At 36.5% G+C, this 20,899-nt stretch overlaps 1 protein-coding gene across 8 annotated transcripts in view; it reads right to left on the bottom strand.

Annotated features, from left to right (window-relative positions):
* The window catches only part of ZNF451 (zinc finger protein 451), a 79,513-nt gene that overhangs the window by 26,511 nt on the left and 32,103 nt on the right, over nt 1–20,899 (bottom strand). For all 8 annotated transcript variants that reach the window (XR_011430070.1, XR_002802039.2, XR_011430069.1 and 5 more), the window contains exons 6-11: nt 16,772–16,922; nt 15,406–15,532; nt 9,052–9,205; nt 8,408–8,555; nt 3,654–5,257; nt 1,252–1,395 (exon numbers count right to left, since the gene is read on the bottom strand). Coding sequence is in view for 5 of the 8 variants with exons in the window: in XM_070245732.1 (XP_070101833.1) it covers nt 1,252–1,395; nt 3,654–5,257; nt 8,408–8,555; nt 9,052–9,205; nt 15,406–15,532; nt 16,772–16,922 (2,328 nt within the window). In the remaining 3 variants the exon portion in view is untranslated. The remainder of the gene's footprint in view (nt 1–1,251; nt 1,396–3,653; nt 5,258–8,407; nt 8,556–9,051; nt 9,206–15,405; nt 15,533–16,771; nt 16,923–20,899) is intronic.

Raw genomic sequence — 20,899 nt, 5'->3', positions numbered from 1 at the left:
TATCAAGGAAAAAAAATTCTAGAAAAAAAACTTTTCTAGGGGGAAAATACTAGATGAGAAGGAGGAACAATGCAGTTCTAGTGCAGATATCACCACCTTGTTGTTTTACAACCTTGGGAAAGTAGACCAACTTCCCTGAATCTGCCTATTCATCTGAAAATTCCCAGTGATGTTACAGAGAATCAAAACTAACGGGTGTGAAAATGCTTTGAAGGGTACCATTCTATGTGAATAGAAGCATTAGCAGTTTTTTACATCCAGGTCGAGGCTGTACGGCGGATAGAAATGACGGACAACCAGCAAAGCCAGACTTACTGAAAGGTTGTGCTGGCTACTTTATCCAGGCCAGTACGTTTCTATCCTAAATCCCAATCCTCCTCTGTCTATGCTGTTTCCCATCAAACACGAAGTATATCAGACGCTCACTAAACTTTTGTAAATCAAAGAAGTCTCTCTCCCAGGTTCGGTCAATGGTTTGTAAAGCGATTTAGATGAAGGTACACATATTGATGAAGAGTAAGGTTGAGCTGAAGAGGCAGTTATGGCATGTTGAAAATAACACTAGTCCTGCAGCCATAAAGCCCAAGTTCAAAAGCTAACTCTACTATTTATTAGTTTTATACTTTGGAAAAAGTTAACTTCTCAGCCTATTTCCTTATATTTTATTTTTTTATTTTTAAAGGTTTTATTTTTCCTTTTCCTCCCAAAGCTCCTCACTACATAGTTGTGTATTTTTAGTTGTGGGTCCTTCTAGTTGTGGCATGTGGGACGCTGCCTCAGCATGGCCTGATGAGCAGTGCCACGTCTGCGCCCAGGATTCGAAGTGGCAAAACCCTGGGCCGCCAAAGCAGAGCGCGTGAACTTAACCGCTCAGCCACGGGGCCTCCTTATATTTTAAAAGGGAGGTAACCATAATAATCAACAAGCCTGTGTTAGTACCAAGTACAGTACCTGGCACACGGAAGGTGTTTATTTAGTCTGCTTTTTTTAATAAACAGAATAAAGGTTTTTTGAATCTGTACCTAAAGATCCACAAACTTTCGGTAACCAAACAGAGCTAATATTTAGCATAGAGAAACGTAAAGAGAAAAACATTCTAGCAGAATAACTATAATGCAAAATGACAATATTCCAATTATGTTCCTATGTTGTATTAAGCAAAGCTCAAGAGGGGTCCTTTTAAAGTGAAGCATATTCGAAGAGAAAAAAAAAGGGGGAGGTTGTCTCAAATGTTTCCCTTACTAACCATACCTTGAAAGCCCCAAATAAACGTTCCTTGGTTAAGATGCCCTGGTAGATGACCAAAAAAGTTTGACCAGTTATCAAAATCTACAAAGACTATATGAGTCATGGTTCGCAGGTAATCCAAATCTGGAAGCTCAACATCTTCTTCATCTGAGAAGAGAAAAACAGTAACACAAGTTTGGTGAGAATTAGCTAAAAATATTTTAATTTCTAAAGTTTAAAACATATTAGAGAACCAATATGCAAAAATATTAGTCTTGCACGTTATTCATTTCTATCTGAACCTTTTCGTGCAATCCAAACCTGTACATGACACAGTACACATATCAGATTAAAATTTTCCTGAGTATTTCAGAAATTTGATTATCCTTTCTATAAATATACACCATTGTTCCTAAACTTTCTTTAAAAGTCATTTATAAAAGGAATTTTTAAAATAATTAATATACTGGAAGAACTAGAAGACCAAGTTTTAAAGCTAAATAACCAAAGACTTGCACCATCCATCAAAATAAAATTTCAAGGTTACCTGCTAAGAACTTTCTCCCTGCCAGAATTTCATTCTTTTCCTAATCTAGACTGAACTATTATTAGCCCTCTGGCTCTGTGATTAGATATCCTCCAGAGCAGAAATGAGGTAACTTACAGTCCTGCTGCCATAATGTGGGGCACAGTGGGTACCAGTGGCACACCAGCACCTCCCACCATAAGCACATCTTTCCTGGCTCTCTCAGCTTCTTTCACCGTTCACCATTCTCCAACTCTTGTTCTCCCTCCCTTTACCTTCTTTCTTACTTTTCTACCTTGACAAGGCCTTAAAGCTTCTAGCGGTAGCAATGCAAATCTTAAAATTTTTAATTATTTTTAAAATAAATAGCTTCTACTCCACCTAAAAGAGACACCCTCAAGTATACTACTGCCATCCCCTCCCATTTCCAAGCCACCCATCTTATTATAACTTTTTTAAAAATTCTCAGTAATTGTAGATTTAGCTACTACAATTATCTTCTCTCAAACACAGACCAACTGGCAAGCCATGCTGTGGCAGGCGTCCCACATATAAAGTAGAGGAAGATGGGCATGGATGTTAGCTCAGGGCCAGTCTTCCTTAGAAAAAAAGAGGAGGATTGGCAGCAGTTAGCTCAGGGCTAATCTTCCTCAAAAAAAAAAAAAAAATCACAGACCAACAAACACTAACTCCCAAAAAGCGATCAGAAGAGAAAAGAAAAGCACAAGGGAACATAAAGCAGTGTGACCACTGTTTCACTGTTGGAAGCAGTTAAACGGGTCTGTAGTATGCCATTTAACAATTTCTCAAACATGCTGTGATTAAGGTGATGCTGGGATCTACATAGGCTACAGAGCAAGCCTGTAAAGTCAGCGGTTCATAAAAATATTTTATTAGCTGAACATTTCACATATCTTCATTGTCTCCACTCTACTTCTATAACTTACTGAGTTAATATTTATTTAAAAAATATACTTAAAATTATACTCTAAACAAAACAAATTATACTTCTAAACAAAAGAAAAACACTGTACTCTTTGAGACTGACTTAAGCTCATTATATGGAAAAAGGGAAGTCTAGACTAAGTACAAACAAGAGGATTCACAGCTCAATCTCCTCCTTCGTTTATTGCTACCACTTGTAACTCTACATCTAATTGCTATTTTAACTGTAAGAAAAAGCTTTGCTTCTAAGAAAAACATAACAAAAAAATACAAATTCTGAAGTGACCTTTAAGATTTCTCACACTTACAGAATAAGGCCAAAATAGAAACAAAAAGCACTGACTTGATTTATCTTTTTAATAAACGTAAATCTAAATGATAAGAAAAATCTAAATGATAGTAATCTCCAGGACGGCTTTCGAATCTAACTTTCAGAAAGACTATCAATTTTCTTCCTCCTCTCAAAATTCTCATGTCTTTTGTAAAAGAAAAGAAAAAGTTATCTAAAATACATTATTATTGGGGCCGGCCCAATGGCACATTGGTTAAGTGTGCACACTCCGCTTTGGCAGCCCGGGGTTCACCAGTTCGGATCCCGAGTGCAGACATGGCACTGCTTTGCAAGCCATGCTGTGGTAGGCGTTCCACATATAAAGTAGAGGAAGATGGGCACGGATGTTTGCTCAGGGCCAGTCTTTCTCAGCAAAAAGAAGAAGATTGGCAGCAGATGTTAGCTCAGGGGTAATCTTCCTCAAAAAAAATAAAATAAATAAAATAAAATACATTATTATTTAAAGATAACATATACAAATTACTAAAATTAAATGACTAATGTATCATCCTGTTTCTTACTTCAAAATTGAATCATTATTAGCTTTCACAAAAATGATGGCCACAATACATGTATGTTTCTATATCCATATGTGGAATTTGCATTAGACTTGTAAAGCCATACCTATATTCTGAGAGCTTAGGTCATTCTCGGCTCCTTTCTCCACGTCTGAACTTTTTGGACAGCTTACTGCCTGTTTCGGTTTTCTCTCTGTGCGTGAGGTACTGGCAGCAAACTTGTAGAGGCTTGTTTTTTCAGATCCAAAATGAGCCACACTAGGTTTCTGTGAGAAGCAGTGCTTTCTATGGAAGTGCTGCTGAGCACTCTCAGGATCATGAAATGTTTTGGTGCAGGTGCCACACTTGATCACATACTGCTGCTCCTCCTCACTCTTTTCTTCTCTGTGCACTTGATGGATATGAGTGTTCATGTCGGCTACGTTCTGTGCTGTTGCGGAACATAAACTGCAGCGAAACCACAGTGTACCTTTATCCAGCATGATTTGGAGACATCGACTATAATCTTCCTTTCTGTTGACTTTACAGATGTAACTCTCACGGCAACCACAGGTTAACAGGTTGCTGATCTCTACTACTGGAAAATCAGTCTCAGTTTTAATCGAAGTTTCAGTTTTTTCTGACACAAACACATAATCTATACTGTGGTGCTCCTTATAATGACTCAAAAACGCTTCTTCCACATTAAAGATAAGATCACAAAGCCCACAGAAGTACTTTATCTTTATCTCATTGTCATGTTCATCCTGGCAATGTCGGTACAGTGTTTCTACTTTGTGAAAAGTCTTTTTGCAATGGGCACAACTGTATCTATGGAATTGGTGACTTGCTAAAGACATGCAGTGCTGCTTTACACATTCTTGGGAATCAAACATATCTTCACAAATTCGGCATTGCCATTTACCCCTTGGAGGACGGTTCGCTGGGGAATGATCGGTAATAGTAATAGTTGAAGAAGGATTCTTAGCAGTCAAATTACTCACCAGCATTGCAGAGGATGATGCTAAAGTTTCACCTTCTACCTCATCCGTCTCATAAAAATATCTGTGTCCATTATGAAATTCGGTCACATGTGCCATGATAGTCTCTTTCCTTGTTAACTCCTTTTTGCATGTCCGACACCAGAAAAGAAAGTTATTTAAATGTGCCCCTCCGTGAATGCGGCTCATATGTAAACGGATGACCCCTGAATCTTCACACACCTTTCCACAGACCACACACTTATAACACATTGTGTTTGCCGAAAAAACGTGCTTTTCTACTGCATCTTCACTTGGGAATTGTTGACGACATTCACAAAACCAGGTTTTAACAACTGACTTTTCTTTCTGGACACAGAATCTATCTTCACAACTTTTATCTCCTAAATTCATCTTCTTTTCTGGAATGGTGCTGTGATCTTGTGAGCAAGATTCTTGAACAGACATAGTTCTTTTAAGAGATGAAAATTTTGATTGATCTAGCAATAGATGCAAGTCAGAAGGAGGTTTGTTCCCTTCATTGCTGTGGCAATAAAGTAAGACTGATTCTTCCATTGAGTTAATGGCTCGGACTTTGTGTCCTGAATTCTTCTTGTGATTTCGGGTACTGCTTTCATCCACAAAGCCTTGGTTGCAATTTGGACAATAACCTCTCAATATGAACTTCTCTGCAATCTGGGCAATGCTTTTCTCAGCTACAGCTACAGGACCAGCATTTCGACAACGAACTCTAAATTGGATAAAAAAAAAATTAAACTCATAAGTATTTTCTAAATATAGTATCTCTGCTTTTTTATTGTACGAATTATAGAACAATATAAACATAAGCACTAAAACATATTGTTCAATAGAGATGCAGATGATATATTATTATTCTATCATCCCCAAATACCTGAGTACTACCTACGTTTTGTCTGTTTTTAATCCATACACAAGAGTAAAACTGTGATCAAAAGATTAAAAAAAAATTCAGAGACACTTTAGAAAACTAAAAGGAGTATCAAATGCACTGATAGAGGATCTTATCACACAAGCAAATTATGAACCATTCTATCTATGTATGTATGTATCTATCTATCTATGTATTTAACATATTTTAAGAGTGGGAAATTATACAAAATGTGGTCTTTAATTATAGTTGAATTAAGTTGGAAACAAGAAATAATAATAAAAGCCCCTAAATATTTGGAAGTTAAATCTCTAAATCTTTAGAAGTTAAATAACAGATTTCTAACAAATCTATAGGTCAAAGAAGAAATCAAAAGGGAAAACATAAAATATTTTTAACTGAATGAAAATGAAGACAACTTACCAAAATCTGAGGGATGCAGGTAAAGCAATGATTAGAGGGAAATTTATAACTTTAAATCTTTATATAGAAAAAGAAGGCCCAAAGTCAATCTAAGCTTCTACGTTAAGAAGCTAGAAGAAGATAAGCAAATTAAACCCAAAGTTGAGAAAGAAATCAACAAACTAAAAAAAATGGGCAAACAGAGAAGCATCAGTGAAATTAGATGCTCATTGTTTTAAAGATCAACAAAAATTTTTTTGAGATAGATTATAGAAAAAAACTTAAAATCTAAAAGAAAGTTGAATTTTTTAAAAAGTGAAGTAAACAAAATATATTCCTGAAGCAAGAATAAGCAAAGGTTTCTCAAACAAGACAGAAAAAGCAGGACCGTAAAAGAAAAAAAAAATCAATAAATTATGCTTATTGAGATTAAAAGCTTCTGTCCATCAAAAGACAATATGAATATGCGAAGTATAGACTAGGAGAGAATACATTCACAGTACATATATGTGACAAAAGATTTGTACCAATAATATGGTAAGACTACCACACTCACTATTAAAAAGGTTAAACAATCTAATTTTTAGAATAGGCAAAAGACTTGAACATTTAACAAACAAAGATAAATGAATGGCCTATAAACACATGAAAAAGTACCCAACACCATTGTTCATCAGGGAAATGCAGATTAAAACCACAATCAGACACTCAAACAAACAGCTAAAATGAAAAGACTGGCAGCACCAAACCTTGGCAGGATGGAAAGTAACTGGAATTCTCAAACCTTGTCTACTGGTACGAACACTTTGGAAAGTGTTTAGCAGTTTCTTATAAAATTAAACATACACCTACTCTTTGACCCAGCAATTCCACTCCTAGACACTCATCTAAGAGAATGAAAATGTACGCCCATAAGAAGACTTGTACAAGATGGATATAGCGGGTTTACTCACAATAGCTAAAAACTGCAAATAATCCCAATGTCCATCAACATGAGAATGAATATATTGTGCTATATTCATACAATAGAATACTACTCACCAATACAAAGAAACAACATACTAAACAACACAGATGAATTGCACAGCTACTATGACAAACACAAAAGAGAGCATACTATATGATTCCATCTACATGAAGTTCTAGAGGAGACAAAGCCAACATAAGGTAGAAACAATATCAGAATAGAGATTGCCTGGGGGTGAGAGGATGGGAAATGACTGGGAAGGAGCACAATGGAACTTTCTATGGAGAGGTGATATATTATAAGTGTGGATTAACAGATGTATCCATTTGTCAAAATCATAAAACTTAAGATCTATGCACTTCAATGAATTTAAATTGTATCTCAAAAAACAAAGAACTTTAACAAGTCAGAACCAGGACGATGAACCTCAGTAATTATTCTGAGTATATACAGCATAATTATATTCTGCTACCTCAGTTTTATTAAGAACATATTTTACTTGAAGGTGTAAAAACAACTGTTCTATTTAAACAAACGCAATTGTATCACTTAGTAGATACAAACTTTTAATGCATTTTAAAGAATTAACAGGAAAAAAGCATCTAAATGTAAACTACAGACTTTGAATCATAATTCTAACAAACCAAATGTAAAAAAGCTTTATGAGAAGGGCTGGCCCCGTGGCCAAGTGGTTACAGTTCCACACACTCCGCTTTGGAGGCCCAGGTTCACAGGTTCAGATCCCGGGTGTGGACCTGCTCTGTTCACCAGCCATGCTGTGCAGGTGGCCCACATATAAAGTAGACAAAGACTGGCACAGATGTGAGCTCAGGCCTAATTTTCCTCAAGCAAACAAAAAGAGGAGGACTGGCAACAGACGTTACCTCAGGGAGAATCTTCCTCACCAAAAAACCCAAAAAAAACTTCATGAGATACTCAGGGAAATTAGATGACTGCCTAGGTATTTGATATTTAAAAGCTACTAGTTTTCTAAGGTGTGAGAATGGTATTGCAGTTATTTTTTTAAAAGAGAGAAGAGTCTTTATCATTTATAGATACATACTCAAGTATTTACAGATAAAATGACATGATTGGCTTCAAAATAGTAACTTGCAGGGAGCGAGAGTATAAATGAAACACGACTGTCATGTGTTGATAGCTAGTGAAGCTGGGTGAAAGGTACATGGGGTTCCGTACACTATTGTCCTACTTTTGTATATTGCTTGATAATTTCCATTGTAAAGACAAAAAAAAATCCTTGATTATTTGATAAATGTGGCCTTTCACTGAAATTTATCTTTCACATTTATGAGATACTTTCCATTCTGGTTGACTGGAAAGCAAGGTTCTATTTTAACCCTCCCCTCCACTAGATACACACTCATAGAACACACACAGAACTCAGAACTGTTAGCTTGTTCTACACTCACAGCAATATCAATATATCCACTTTTTCCACACCTCTGACTTCTCTCATTATGCTAAATTTGATCTCCAGGCAAATGCACACTCTCTTTTTAAAAGGAGAAACATGGAATAGAAAGTACTCGTTGAATCCTCCCGCTGGTGAAGAGCTTATTGGGCAGGATTCCCTTATAGCCCAGAACTAGACCTGTACAAACCTGAAATGGGCAGTGAGCTCCATGTGGGAACGCAGTGTCTGATGGCAGGCCACACACTTAACTTGAAATGCAACATCTTTGCACAGAGAGATCAAAAGTTTCTTTGCAAAAGATGGAAATGATATTGGATGTGCTATTCCCTTGTCATCTGAAAGACAAAAGAAACTATAACCTGCAAAGATTTGAATATAGAGTGACCCAACCTTCCTCCCCTTTGCCTTTCTCAACATTGGTACAAGTAAAAGAAAATAGTCATTTTGCAACAAAAATCAAAGGGAAGTCATTTTCTAGCCTTAAGTGTAAAACATGCTGAAGTCAAACTCAAATTAAAATTTGAGTCTTGAATGCAGAGAAACACCCAACTAACTTCCCAGATATCATGGCTATACAAAAACATTATGCTGAATACATGTTTTCTTCCCAAGTTTCCCTTCATTCCTCAAAGTAAGGAAATCTTACCCTTAGGTACAGACAAAAAAATGAGAATCTTATTTGAAAAATAAAAATTAAGATAAAAACCTTTCACTTTCATAGTTCTCAAACAAATGTGAGGATATTACCTCAAGAATTATCTGAGAAGTATGGTAAATCAGCAAAGATTAAAGTAGCTAAGTAATTTTCAGCAGAAGAGAGTATTAACATACCACCCATTTTAAACCTCTGATGGAAATGATTCTTTCCAGACATATGCTTCAAACACTCATCCTTGCTGCGAAAAAGAAGGAAGCAATTTGGACAGGCAAAACACTGAATAATCTGAGGAAGAAGGTTGTTTTTATGTCCATCATCTGCAGCTTCCTAAAATATAAGGCAAAGCTGTATTATAGACAACTAAAATCAATATTCAATTTCTTAAAATAAACTTTCAAAATTTCCTATTTAATATTTATTTGGAATATTCTGCACTGGTTTTTAACATGAGAACTTTTCTTCCCTAAGTGTGAAGTGTGGAATTTTTATCATAAATGAGGTCAAATATGTAAAATTTTTAGTTCTTTTCCTTAGAAACAAATGATGACCATCTTTCTGTGACAATAAATACACATATACATTTGCTTTCTATATAATTTTCCCTTTTTAATATACATCCGTAGATAGTATATAAATGCATAAATGTTTTCAGATCCCATTACTTTTTCTTACGTTTTGCTTTATTCACTCTACCCTGCAATATAACCTATGTTGTATTCTGTAAATTTCTCCATGCTTAATCATCTACAAAAATATATGCAAATAAACATACAAAGGGGATTACCATTGTTTTATCAAATATAGTCATCCTTTCAGATTCTTCTGCCCCTTAGTTTTCTTATTCTACAATATCTAATGGAAATCCCTAAAAATCAACTGGTATAGCTCTAATTCATTTTTCTGAATGACTGCAAACTACTCCATGGTGTGGATTTAGTAAGATTTAGTCAACTATTCATTTCCAGGTGCCTTTTTTTTTGCCACTATAAACAATGACGTCGTAAACATCCTTGAATATATATCCTTATTTATAGGTGCTTTTCTCTCATTATCAGGAGTAGTCCTAGTGGGTTAAAATGTCTATTATTGCTTTTCAAAAAGGCTCTACTAATTTGTGTGTCCCCTAGCACTGAGTGAGCCTGGCGCAATAGCTATTATAGATCTTTTTTTCATTTTTCCAGCCTGACAGATGTTGTGATACTGTTCATTTAATTCACGCTTCTTGTCTACTAGTGAGTTTGAACATTTATTCATAGAAAGTAATTTAACTGGTTGCCTAGGGCTGGAGAGGACGGGCTAGCAAGGGGCAAAAATCACCCTTAATGACAGAACGGCCCTAGGAACAGAATGAGAAAGAGTGGCAACACCTATTGACTGACAAGTGACACTGAGGCACACTAGAGCTTTTAGCATGACCTCCTCCTCCTCCTCCACCACCATCAAAAAGGGAGACAAGCAGGAAGTTACCTGGTGACATACCCAGTGGATGGCTTTAATGTCAAAAAACACTAGACACCTGCTATTCAAAGAGGGACCCAAGGACCAGTGGCACCGGCATGACCTAGAAGCCTACTGGCAATACTGAATCTAAGGCCCCACCTCAGATCTACTGAGTCAGAACCTGCATTTTAACAAGATTCCCAAGTGATTCATGCGCATGTGCACATTAAAGTTTGAGAAGCACTAATCTAGACAGAAGAAATTGGAGATGAAAGGAAAAGAGGAGGGAAGCAAGGCAAACAATGCAAATTGTGGACAATGTCACTCTCTTTCATTGAAGAAATGTCATCTTCACAAAAAAGAATTCACAGGTATACAATCTTCTAGCGACCTCTCCTGGCTGATTTAAGATAGGCAATGACAACTTAATGCATACTAGTTTCCTTTAGAGTCCTCATGACAGATACTCCAAAGAATAAGGAGTATTTACGGAGAGCTATGTGTCAGGCCCTACGTGCTTTATACAGTATTATATCTTTTCTCAACAATTTTGTATGGAAGTACAACACTTCCATTTTAGAGATGAAGAACTAAGCTCACAGATGTTCAGTAACTTGCTGAGAACATACAGCTAATAAAAGTGACAGTAGAATCCAGGTCTGTCTGACACCAAAGACTTTGCTCTGTTTCACCACACTGCTTCCCAGAAGGCTGAATATCATAAATTTACTTCCTGGAGAGAAGGCAAAGGGAGTGTGAATCAACACAAAATGAGTGATTCCCGCAAACAAAAGGAACAAATTAATGAAATTTGGGAAAACACAAGTGAGAGTATTAATAAATTTTAAGGTTAAAATACCTATTCAGATTTACTAAAATAAAAAAAAAAAGATAAACATGCTCATTATAATAGACAAAACACTTCCAGCACGAATAGGGAAACATGCCCTGAAAGAACTCTAGTTCTGAAAAAGGTGGAATATTAGTGATCTACTGCAAACACTAAAAAATTTATGGAATGCAGTCATCTTGCACCCTTTTCCCCTTCTCTCACCAAACCTTTGTCACAGCAGTAGACAGCCCTATCATTTCTTCTTCAGTGTCTTTTGGCTTCACTTTAAGGTCAATATTCTAAATACCATTACCTAAGTAAATCCTTTCCTCATCTCAAAGCTAAATTACTGCAAAAATCACCAAAACTGATCTCCTTGTTCACATCCTTGAATCCACCTGAACACTGCTGCCATTCTAATACTCTCAAATCTCTAGGGACCCCTAAAAAAGGGGGAAGGAATTAGGTTCTAGAATAAAAAGTCCTTCTAGCTCTAAAGGTATAAAGCATTATTTTCATCATGTCACTATCCTATAATAGTAACCTCTTGCCAACATCAAGTTTAAAATCTTGTGCCTTTACAATCAGCAGTCCCCAGATTCAATGATTTGCTAGGACTCACAGGACTCAGCATATAGTGGTACTCATGACTAAGATTTATTACAGTGAAAGGATCAAAGCAAAATTAACAGGAGGAAAAGGCATACTGGGTGAAGTCCAGAGGAAACCAGGTGTAAGATTCCAAGGGTCCGCTCACACAGGACACACTTATTCCTCCAGCAATGAATCGTGACAACACATGTGAGCTCTTGCCTACTAGGGAAGTTTATTAGAGACTCAGTACCTAGGGTTTTTATTCGCAGCTGGTCACATCTGCCTATTACATACCAGAATTCCAGACTCCCAGAAGGAAAGCAGGTGTTCAGCATCAACCACATCGTTTGCATCAACAGTTCAGGTACAGTGAGCCACTGATAACAGAGAATGGCAGGAATCCTCCAAAATCCAAATTCCCAGACACCAGCCAAGGGCCAGCCTTACAAGCAAGCCTGTGTAAGGACAGCAGTCTCAGGTCTGCTAACTACTTTCTGCATACTACCTACTCCCAAATTCGCTAATCTGTTTAGGCTCTTCAAAGTTTCCCAGAATTCTATCATTTTTACTTTTCATCCATCCAAATTGAATCCTTGAGGACCTCTTCTCTTCCATAATGTTTTTGTCAGTTTCTCCCAACATATCTCTCCCCTTTCTCTGAACTCCTATTTCACTTTATGATGTGCCATTAAGGGACGTTCATTCTAGAGCACAAGCTCCTGCGTGTAAGAACCATAGTTGATTTCTCTTAGATTACAGTGACTAATCAGTGTTGAACAAGATACAGGCTCCCGGAAAATAATTGCAAATTGTGTATCTGATAAGGGGCTAATATTCAAAATATACAACCAACTCATACAACTCAATAGCAAAAAAACCAAAACAATCCAATTAAAAACTGAGCAGAATATCTGAATAAACATTTTTCCAAAGAAGACCTACAGATGGCCAACAGGTACAGGAAAAGGTGCTTAACATCATTAATCTTCAGGGAAATGCAAATCAAAACCACAAAGAGGTATTCACACCTGTTAGAATAGCTATTATCAACAAGACAACAAATAACAAGTGTTGGTGAGGATGTGGAGAAAAGGGAACGCCTGTGCACTGTTGGTGGGAATGTATACTGGCGCAGCCACTATGAAAACGGTATAAAGGTTCCTCAAGAAATTAAAAATAGAACTACCATATGATCTAGCAATTCCACTTCTGGATATTTATCCAAAGAAAATGAAAACACTAATTCCAAAAGATATACGCACCTCCAAGTTCACTGCAGCATTATTTACAATAGCCAAGATAGGGAAATGATGTAAGTGTCCATCGATGGACGAATGAATAAAGAAATTGTGGCATACATATATATACAATTGAATATCATTTAGTCATTTAAAAAAATGAAATCTTGCCATTTGCAACAATATGGATGGACCTTGAGGGCATTATGCTAAGTGAAATAAGTGAGACACAGAAAGACAAACACCGTATGATCACTCTTTTATGTAAAATCAAAGAAAATCAAGCTCATAGAGAGAACAGACTGGTGGTTGCAAGAGACAGGGGTTCAGGGGGGTGAGAGAAATGAGTGACCTATTTTTTTTATTTATTTTTTTCTTATTTTTGAGGAAGATTAGCCCTTAGCTAACATCTGCCGCCAATCCTCCTCTTTTTTGCTGAGGAAGACTGGCCCTGAGCTAACATCCATGCCCATCTTCCTCTACTTTACATGTGGGATGCCTGAAATGGCATGGCTTGACAAGCAGTGCATAGGTTGGCACCCAGGATCTGAACCAGGGAATACTGGGCCGCCAAAGCAGAACATGCTGCGCCACCGGGCCAGCCTCTGTTATGTTCTTTTTAATTAACTGAATAAAAATTAAGAAAAAAAAGATATAGGCTCCCCTAAACTAATGACTTAGCGTATAACAAAATCTGCTTCAAGATACATATCTATTCTGGGAATGTTCTCCAGTGCCAGAGCAGGGTGTAAGAAGACTGAAGAACTCAATCAGACATACTTGACAGTGCAAGCTTTAATTCTCTGCCATGAAACTATACAGAATCCAAGATACTATGGACATTACTTTTCAAGTACAAGTGTAGATATGAGCAAATTCTGAAAACATGATTTAAAGAAAAACTCTATGGTTCTCAGGACATTAGCATTTTACTATTTCAAAACCTAATATTCACTAAGCAAATACACCAAAATATGGATCTTCTCATAAGTTTTTAGTGCCAAGGATATTTAACGTGATATTGTTTTTATTTTTACTTTTAAAAAATTTTCTCCCTTTTTTTTCCCCTCCCCAAAGCCCCAGCATTTAGTTTTATATCCTTATAGGTCATTCTAGTTTTTCTGTGTGGGGTGTCACCACAGCACGGCTTGATGAGTGGTGTATAGGTCCACAACCAGGATCCAAACCAGCGAAGACAGGGCTGCCGGCATGGAGGGCGTGAACTTAACCACTCAGCCATGGGGCTGGCCCCAGTACTGTTTTAATAACAGAAAAATTTAAACAATTAATACATCTAATAGGAAATTACATGAACTATAATACATTCATACAGCAGAACACTATTCACTAATTTTAATTGTATGCAATGATTCAACAAATATTTCAGCATTTATGTTTACAACACACTGCCTTTCTTAACTACAAAACAGTTTAGATACCATATCCCATGTAAAAATATTTATATAGTAGAAATATATATATAAAAATGTTAACAGTGAGGTTATCTCTGTGAGATTAAGAATGATTTCTTATTTTCTTTTTGTTAATATTTTTAAAATTTTCCACAGTGAACATATTGCATAATTAACATTTTGTAATGTTAGTAAGTCATTAAAGATATCTGATATCAAATATGGTATAGAGTTCTGTATCACATGGATTTGCACATACCATGCATCAATTCATATCCCTAGAAATTTAACACTAAATGAGAGTTAGATAACACAGCCTTTTAAATACTAGATCTATTTCTTAATATTAGCACTAATGAAGCAATTGTTATTTACTATTGGCTCTAACATTTCAACAGGCAGTGAAAGGTAGCGGACTTATGAATAAGGTTCTAGTTCTCATCATGTGACTAACTCACAGAGCATCTTGAACAAGGTAAGGTAATTTCACAGAGCAACTCCATAGAAGGAAAGGCTTCTATAATAATCTTTAGAACTGCTGGCTTTCAGCTATCAAGTTTACCTGCCCACAATAATTTAGTGTTCCAAGTCATTTTATTCTCCATAGACAATCACAATTTTCTTTCTTTCTTTCTTTCTTTTTTTTCGGTAAGGAAGATTGGCTCTAAGCTAATACCTATTGCCAAGTGTCCTCTTGTTATTTGAGGATGAGTGGCCCTGAGCTAACGTCTGTGCCCATCCTCCTCCATTTTGTACATGGGATGCCTCTACAGCATGGCTTGACAAGGGGTTTATGTCCACGCTTGGGATCCAAACCCACAAACCGATGCCACCAAAGCAGAGCATGCCGAACTTAAGCACTACACCACCAGGCTGCCCCAATAATCTCAATTTTGATCCCTATGTGCATCACTGGTGATTGCAAGCTTAAGAGCAGCAAGAAAACACCTATATCCAACTCCACGGTCTCTAGAAAAAAACACCCACTCTTAAGTTAGGACATGCTCTTACCTTAGCAAAAAGGTGATCTCTATATTGCTGTTGAGTAACAAAAGTTTTATAACACACTACACAAGCAAAGGAACTGAAGAAAGGTCCATGTAGTGTAATTGTTGGATCACATGGAGAGTGATCAAACCTACTTGGCAAAAGAGAGGTAACATTAGAAAAGCCGACGTCCTAGGGGCAGAACTACCTTGTTTCATTTGTTAAGCTAAACAAACATACAACCACATATATTCAGAACCTTATACTTTTCCAGTGAAATATTGAGTAATGTTCTTCATATTCAAGAAATATCAAGTGGCTCCCATATACCACGCAATCCCTTCAAACAGTGATCAATAACAGCTAGCTCAAGATTTCATAACAGTACTCAAGATTCAATAAAATGGAGTTAAGCATGTCTTGTCAAACTGAAAAACTTCCAGTTTAAAAATTACAGATCCATCATCTTTTCCTTCTTGCCTTATTTATCATAAAGCTCATAAATAATTTTAAATGAACCATCAGAATAACAATCTCATACCAAGATTTCTGGCACACCCCTGTTTCGTCTCCTAAAAATGGTTTTTAATCCTTTTAATGCTCATTCTCACTATTTAACAAACATGTCATTTTAAACTGCCTTGAAGACTTTTTAAAATACTTAAGACACAGTATGGTACCCAGTTATTGGTAGAAGGCTGAAGCTCCGTCTAGAAGCCTCTATCAGTAGAGTAAGGCATAAGTACAGTGAGACACCTGAAAAAGATGTGGCTTAGAGCTCCAAACTCTCAAGTCCTATCTTTAAACCATTAGTAGGGGAAACTGTGACGGTAAGAATGTTTAATGCCTTTAATATTGTCTTCCCTTGATATTTACTTTCTCAAGCTCTACTATTCAAAAATTCAGGAAATGAATAGGATGGGTTTCATAAATAGAATATTTATTGTTAATTTTGCTACATTTGGTTTGCCTTTAGCATTTATTTTGTAATGCCATATTAGCTTTCTTTAGGCTAGACCAAATATCTGTAAGTGCTTTGTTTCTCTTGAAATTTGCATTTATGGGCTGGATTTCTCTAAAACTGATTCAACTGTATATCAACGCAGAAGTCTGTTCAGAATTTTATGAGACAGAGTATAAATAAATACATACTTAAAGGCTACATGCCTTTAAAGATAGAGTATCACTAGAAAACTCTGACTTTGAGCTTTCTAGGAAACCTAGGAAATGTAAATTAGAAATAATTATATCATAATAGCACAAAACAATTCTGAGTTTGGACTATAAAGCTGTAATCACAATGGCAGACGTGTGTCATGGTTTCATTTTAAGAAATCACTTTGTAACTCATTTGATCTTTAGCACCCACTATTCTGAACATCATGCTTACCTTTTCAAATGTCCTAAGAGAAGGTGCCCATTATCAAATTCCTTGTTACAGTGCATTATGGGACATGAAATTGGTTTCCCAGATACCCGCATTTGGCCTCCTCTTCGGAATGAACTTTTTGTTCCAGAATTAATTGTGCCAGTTTTGAGTCCTGCATCATTGGAATATAAATTCTTAAGATCCTATTTCAGATACTTGTCCTTTAGACAGGTAATCAAAATTATGACAAAACAACGAAAATTATGATATAGGATCACCTGGGTGATCCTAATCGTAATTAAGCGTTTACAAGCTTTCTTATAAAACACATAATAACCTAAAAGCAAATAGTTATTTGGGACAAGTAAAGCTGTTAACATCTCCAAGAAACATTCTCTTGAGAAAAAAAAAATGTCCTTAAGTTCAACAGACAAAAAATGCCAAAGATCAAATACATTAGAAAATCCGTTGCTCTAAAGAACCCCCACCTCCCTTCTTTTCACTTATATAAGTTGGCAAAGATCTTTTCTTCTAATTCTTATTTTCTCTTTCATCTATATTAAACACCTTATAAGGTTTAGCTATACTATAGAAGATCTGGGCTCTATGAAAACTGTGTTGAACAATGTAACTAGGAGGGCAGGAAGGCAAGGAGAAAAAGAGCATACCTTCTGATACTTTCTACTTACTTTACAGAACACAAAGCAGAGATTCACTTACTGTTGTTCTCTCTCTCCTTTCTATTTATTCTATTTTGTTCCTTCTCTTTTTCTCCTTTCAAAGCCAATTAGAAAATAGTTCGCCGATCATTACTTTCTCTTAACTAATCCCCTTTTATCCTGGTCTACTCTTCCTCCCTTTTCCTTCTTTATAATCTTGGTCTTACGGTGATACAACTCTTGTAGATTAACATCCCTGGCCTAATTTTTGTCTTACGGTGATATAACTCTTGCAGATTAACATCCCTGGCCTAATTTTGTTCCCAAGGAAGTTCCCAATACATGATATATGATGGAAAATTTAGAGTTACGTTGTAGAAACAAAGAACTGTGAAACTGCCAGGAGGATTCTGATATACGGATAGTTTGATTGCTGTCTCTCTTTTATTCTTGTGGACTGTCCCAAAAAATGCCTTGAATGTTTCATACAGCAGAAAACTGGGTATTTATCTTTGTGGCAGTTTGTACAAAGTTCCTAAGCATTTAACTAGAATAGAATATTATTCCTCCAACATCATCCAGTTTTAAGATCCCCAAATCGTTATATATGCTTAAGGTTTCAACTGCTTTTATGCTGTTTCAGTCTTTCTGGAGGCAATGCCTCTATTGAAAGCTTCCAAAATGCTTATAAATGTATTCTGCCAACAAACAATGACCAGCATAGCATTAATCATATTTTAATCTTAAAGAGGGATTAACTGACTACACGTTTTTATCTTCAATTTTTTTAATGCAGTCAGAATTATGACAATTTTTATTTATTGTCCATTCACATTCCAGATGTCACCCATTAAGACCTTTATTTAGCCAAATAGAGGCTCTGGATATAAATAAAATTGGAAAAAACAAACAATTGAAAGAAAATAAGTTTTACCACAGAACTGCAAAATGCAGACAGATTTAAACAGCTCTTTTCCTAAAATAGTACACAGAATGCAGTTTTTAAGTTACTAAGTATTCAAATGTATGCAAACTGGCCTAACTGTAAAAGTCTATAAAACATGGATTTTTAAAGTTAGAGTAATTATAAATAAAGTACTTAAACTACTTCTAATCAGAGAACTGAATTACAATAGCTGGATACTTTGGAATAGAGGGAATGAGTCCCTTAATGCTACTGAGAAGCAGAATCTCACTTTTTACAGTTAAAGAGAACAATGAGTCATCTCTGTTTTCTCCAGCCACACCCTCTTCAAAGATCTCAGCACTCTCTAATGCCCATTTATGAAATAGCACGGTACCAAATACAGCCCAATGCTAAAGCAATAGATCCTAAACTTCAGTTTTACAGTGTTGCACAAACCAAGCAAAAAGATGAAAGAATCACATACAAAGACCTTAATTAAAGACCTTAACTCCAGGCTCAAGCTTATCAGCCACCAATGAACCAGGTGGGACGTGAAGATACAGAAAATACCAAGTTTTGCCTAGAATTATAAAGACACAGCTAAATGACTCATTTGTTCCTACTTGGCCTGCTCAGAGAAATACACAAACAGATGCTCATGAATTCAATTTACAATGAGTTAACATATTCCGACAATCTGGAGGCCAGGGATTAGGCCTAAAGGGGCATTTTATTGGCCCAACAACCATTCTAGACAGGACTTGAAAGTGTTAGATACGTACGAGATAAACGAGTTTCAGAAGAGATCTTAGAGATGAGAAAGCTTTATAGTTCTGGCCCATTTTCCTATCAAAATCACCCAGGAATCTTCCCCGAACTACAGATGCCCTAGCGTTACCTCTGGAGGTGAGGTCCAGGCAGGCATTTAAAAGCCCCCAGGTGATTCCGATGCTACTAAGGTAAAACCACAGAGCTAGTCATAAACTTCTACTGAGAACTAAATGTATATCAAGAGAGATTTTTCATAAGCCTTAAAAGAACATCCTAAGAGGCAAAACCATTCACTATAATTTATAAGTATCTTTTGCTAAAGTAGGTCTGGAATGCCAAACAATTCTTTTGTTTAGCTGAATGAGAGTCACATTTGGAACCCAAGTTCTAGGCTTCTTTTCTGTGTTTGTACACAAACGTTTATAGCCCATTTCTGTATAATATTCAACCAACATTTATTGAGCACCTCTATGCTGACATTTTTTTTTTTTAAGATTTTATTTTTTTCCTTTTTCCTCCCCAAAGCCCCCCGGTACATAGTTGTATATTCTTCGTTGTGGGTCCTTCTAGTTGTGGCACGTGGGATGCTGCCTCAGCATGGTTTGATGAGCAGTGCCATGTCCGCACCCAGGATACAAACCAACGAAACACTGGGCCACCTGCAGCGGAGCGTGCGAACTTAACCACTCGGCTATGGGGCCAGCCCCTGAGATCTTTTTTTTTAAGCACTGACACTAAAAAGGATTAATAAGCCTGGTGTACGTCCCCACAGAGCATTCAGTCTGGTAGAAGAGACAGACATGTAAGCATATCAATCCCACATAACAGGGTAAAAACTATATTAAAGAAATAAAGCACTAGATCAAAGAAGAATGAGCAACAAAATTTAGGCAGAGTAAAAAAACCCAGCAAACTCTAGCGTTGAGTATTATCTGTGGGGCTAATCCCACAGACATGTAAGAAGAAAAAAGAGGAAAAAGTATTAAAAGGGAGGATGGGGGGGTTGGGAGTTTGCCAGGCCCAAACTAGGTGACAGGAAGGAAACACAGTTTCAGGGAGTCGCCAAGTGTCAAAATATCTACAAATTATTGGAATTATTTTGTAAGTGGTAATTTGGTTCTACTCAAAGAAAACCTTTCTGAAAACTGACTTTAGAACAAGATAAGTAGGTTCAAAGTTGAGCATTGCATGCATAGATATTTCTAATGACTTTCGGCAATTAAAACTGCTGGCTTAAATCCACAGCTAAGGTTTCTGAGGCTATCTCAAGCCTTTAAGGCTCAGTGGGTCTTTTAGACAACAGGCTAGAAAAGTTGCCATGATGAGACGGATTATCCTACTGGCTCCTATAAACTCCACCAAATTATGTGGTGGGGGAAAATGTTTCACGGTGATCATTCCAGGAATCTCAGGCCTGCAAAGAGTAATGTAGAAGCTACCCGGCCCTAGACGAGCCTCCCATGTGGACCCTTCCTTACAAGAATCTCTACAGAGGCTGCACTGCCAAATAAGTAAACACTAATCCTTTAGATCTCAGCTTAAATTCCATTTCCTTAGAGAAGCCTTTTCTAACTTCAAATAACATGTTACACACCCTCCCACAGACACATGTACTATTTTCATGTAATAACTATGAAACATATGAATGAATAAATGAGTAATATCTAATAAGCTCAAGGATGACCTATAAAATATACTTTGCCGAAGCAGGAAGACAATTAGCAAAATAAGCCATTATTAAGTATCCATTAATAATCCTTAATAAGCCATTAAGAAGTTTATGACTGAAACTAAATTTCAATACTTTATATA

The sequence above is a fragment of the Equus caballus genome, chromosome 20, assembly GCF_041296265.1.
Source record: "Equus caballus isolate H_3958 breed thoroughbred chromosome 20, TB-T2T, whole genome shotgun sequence".
In the NCBI taxonomy this organism is placed as follows: Eukaryota; Metazoa; Chordata; class Mammalia; order Perissodactyla; family Equidae; genus Equus; species Equus caballus.
This window is presented reverse-complemented; position numbering and strand designations above follow the sequence as displayed.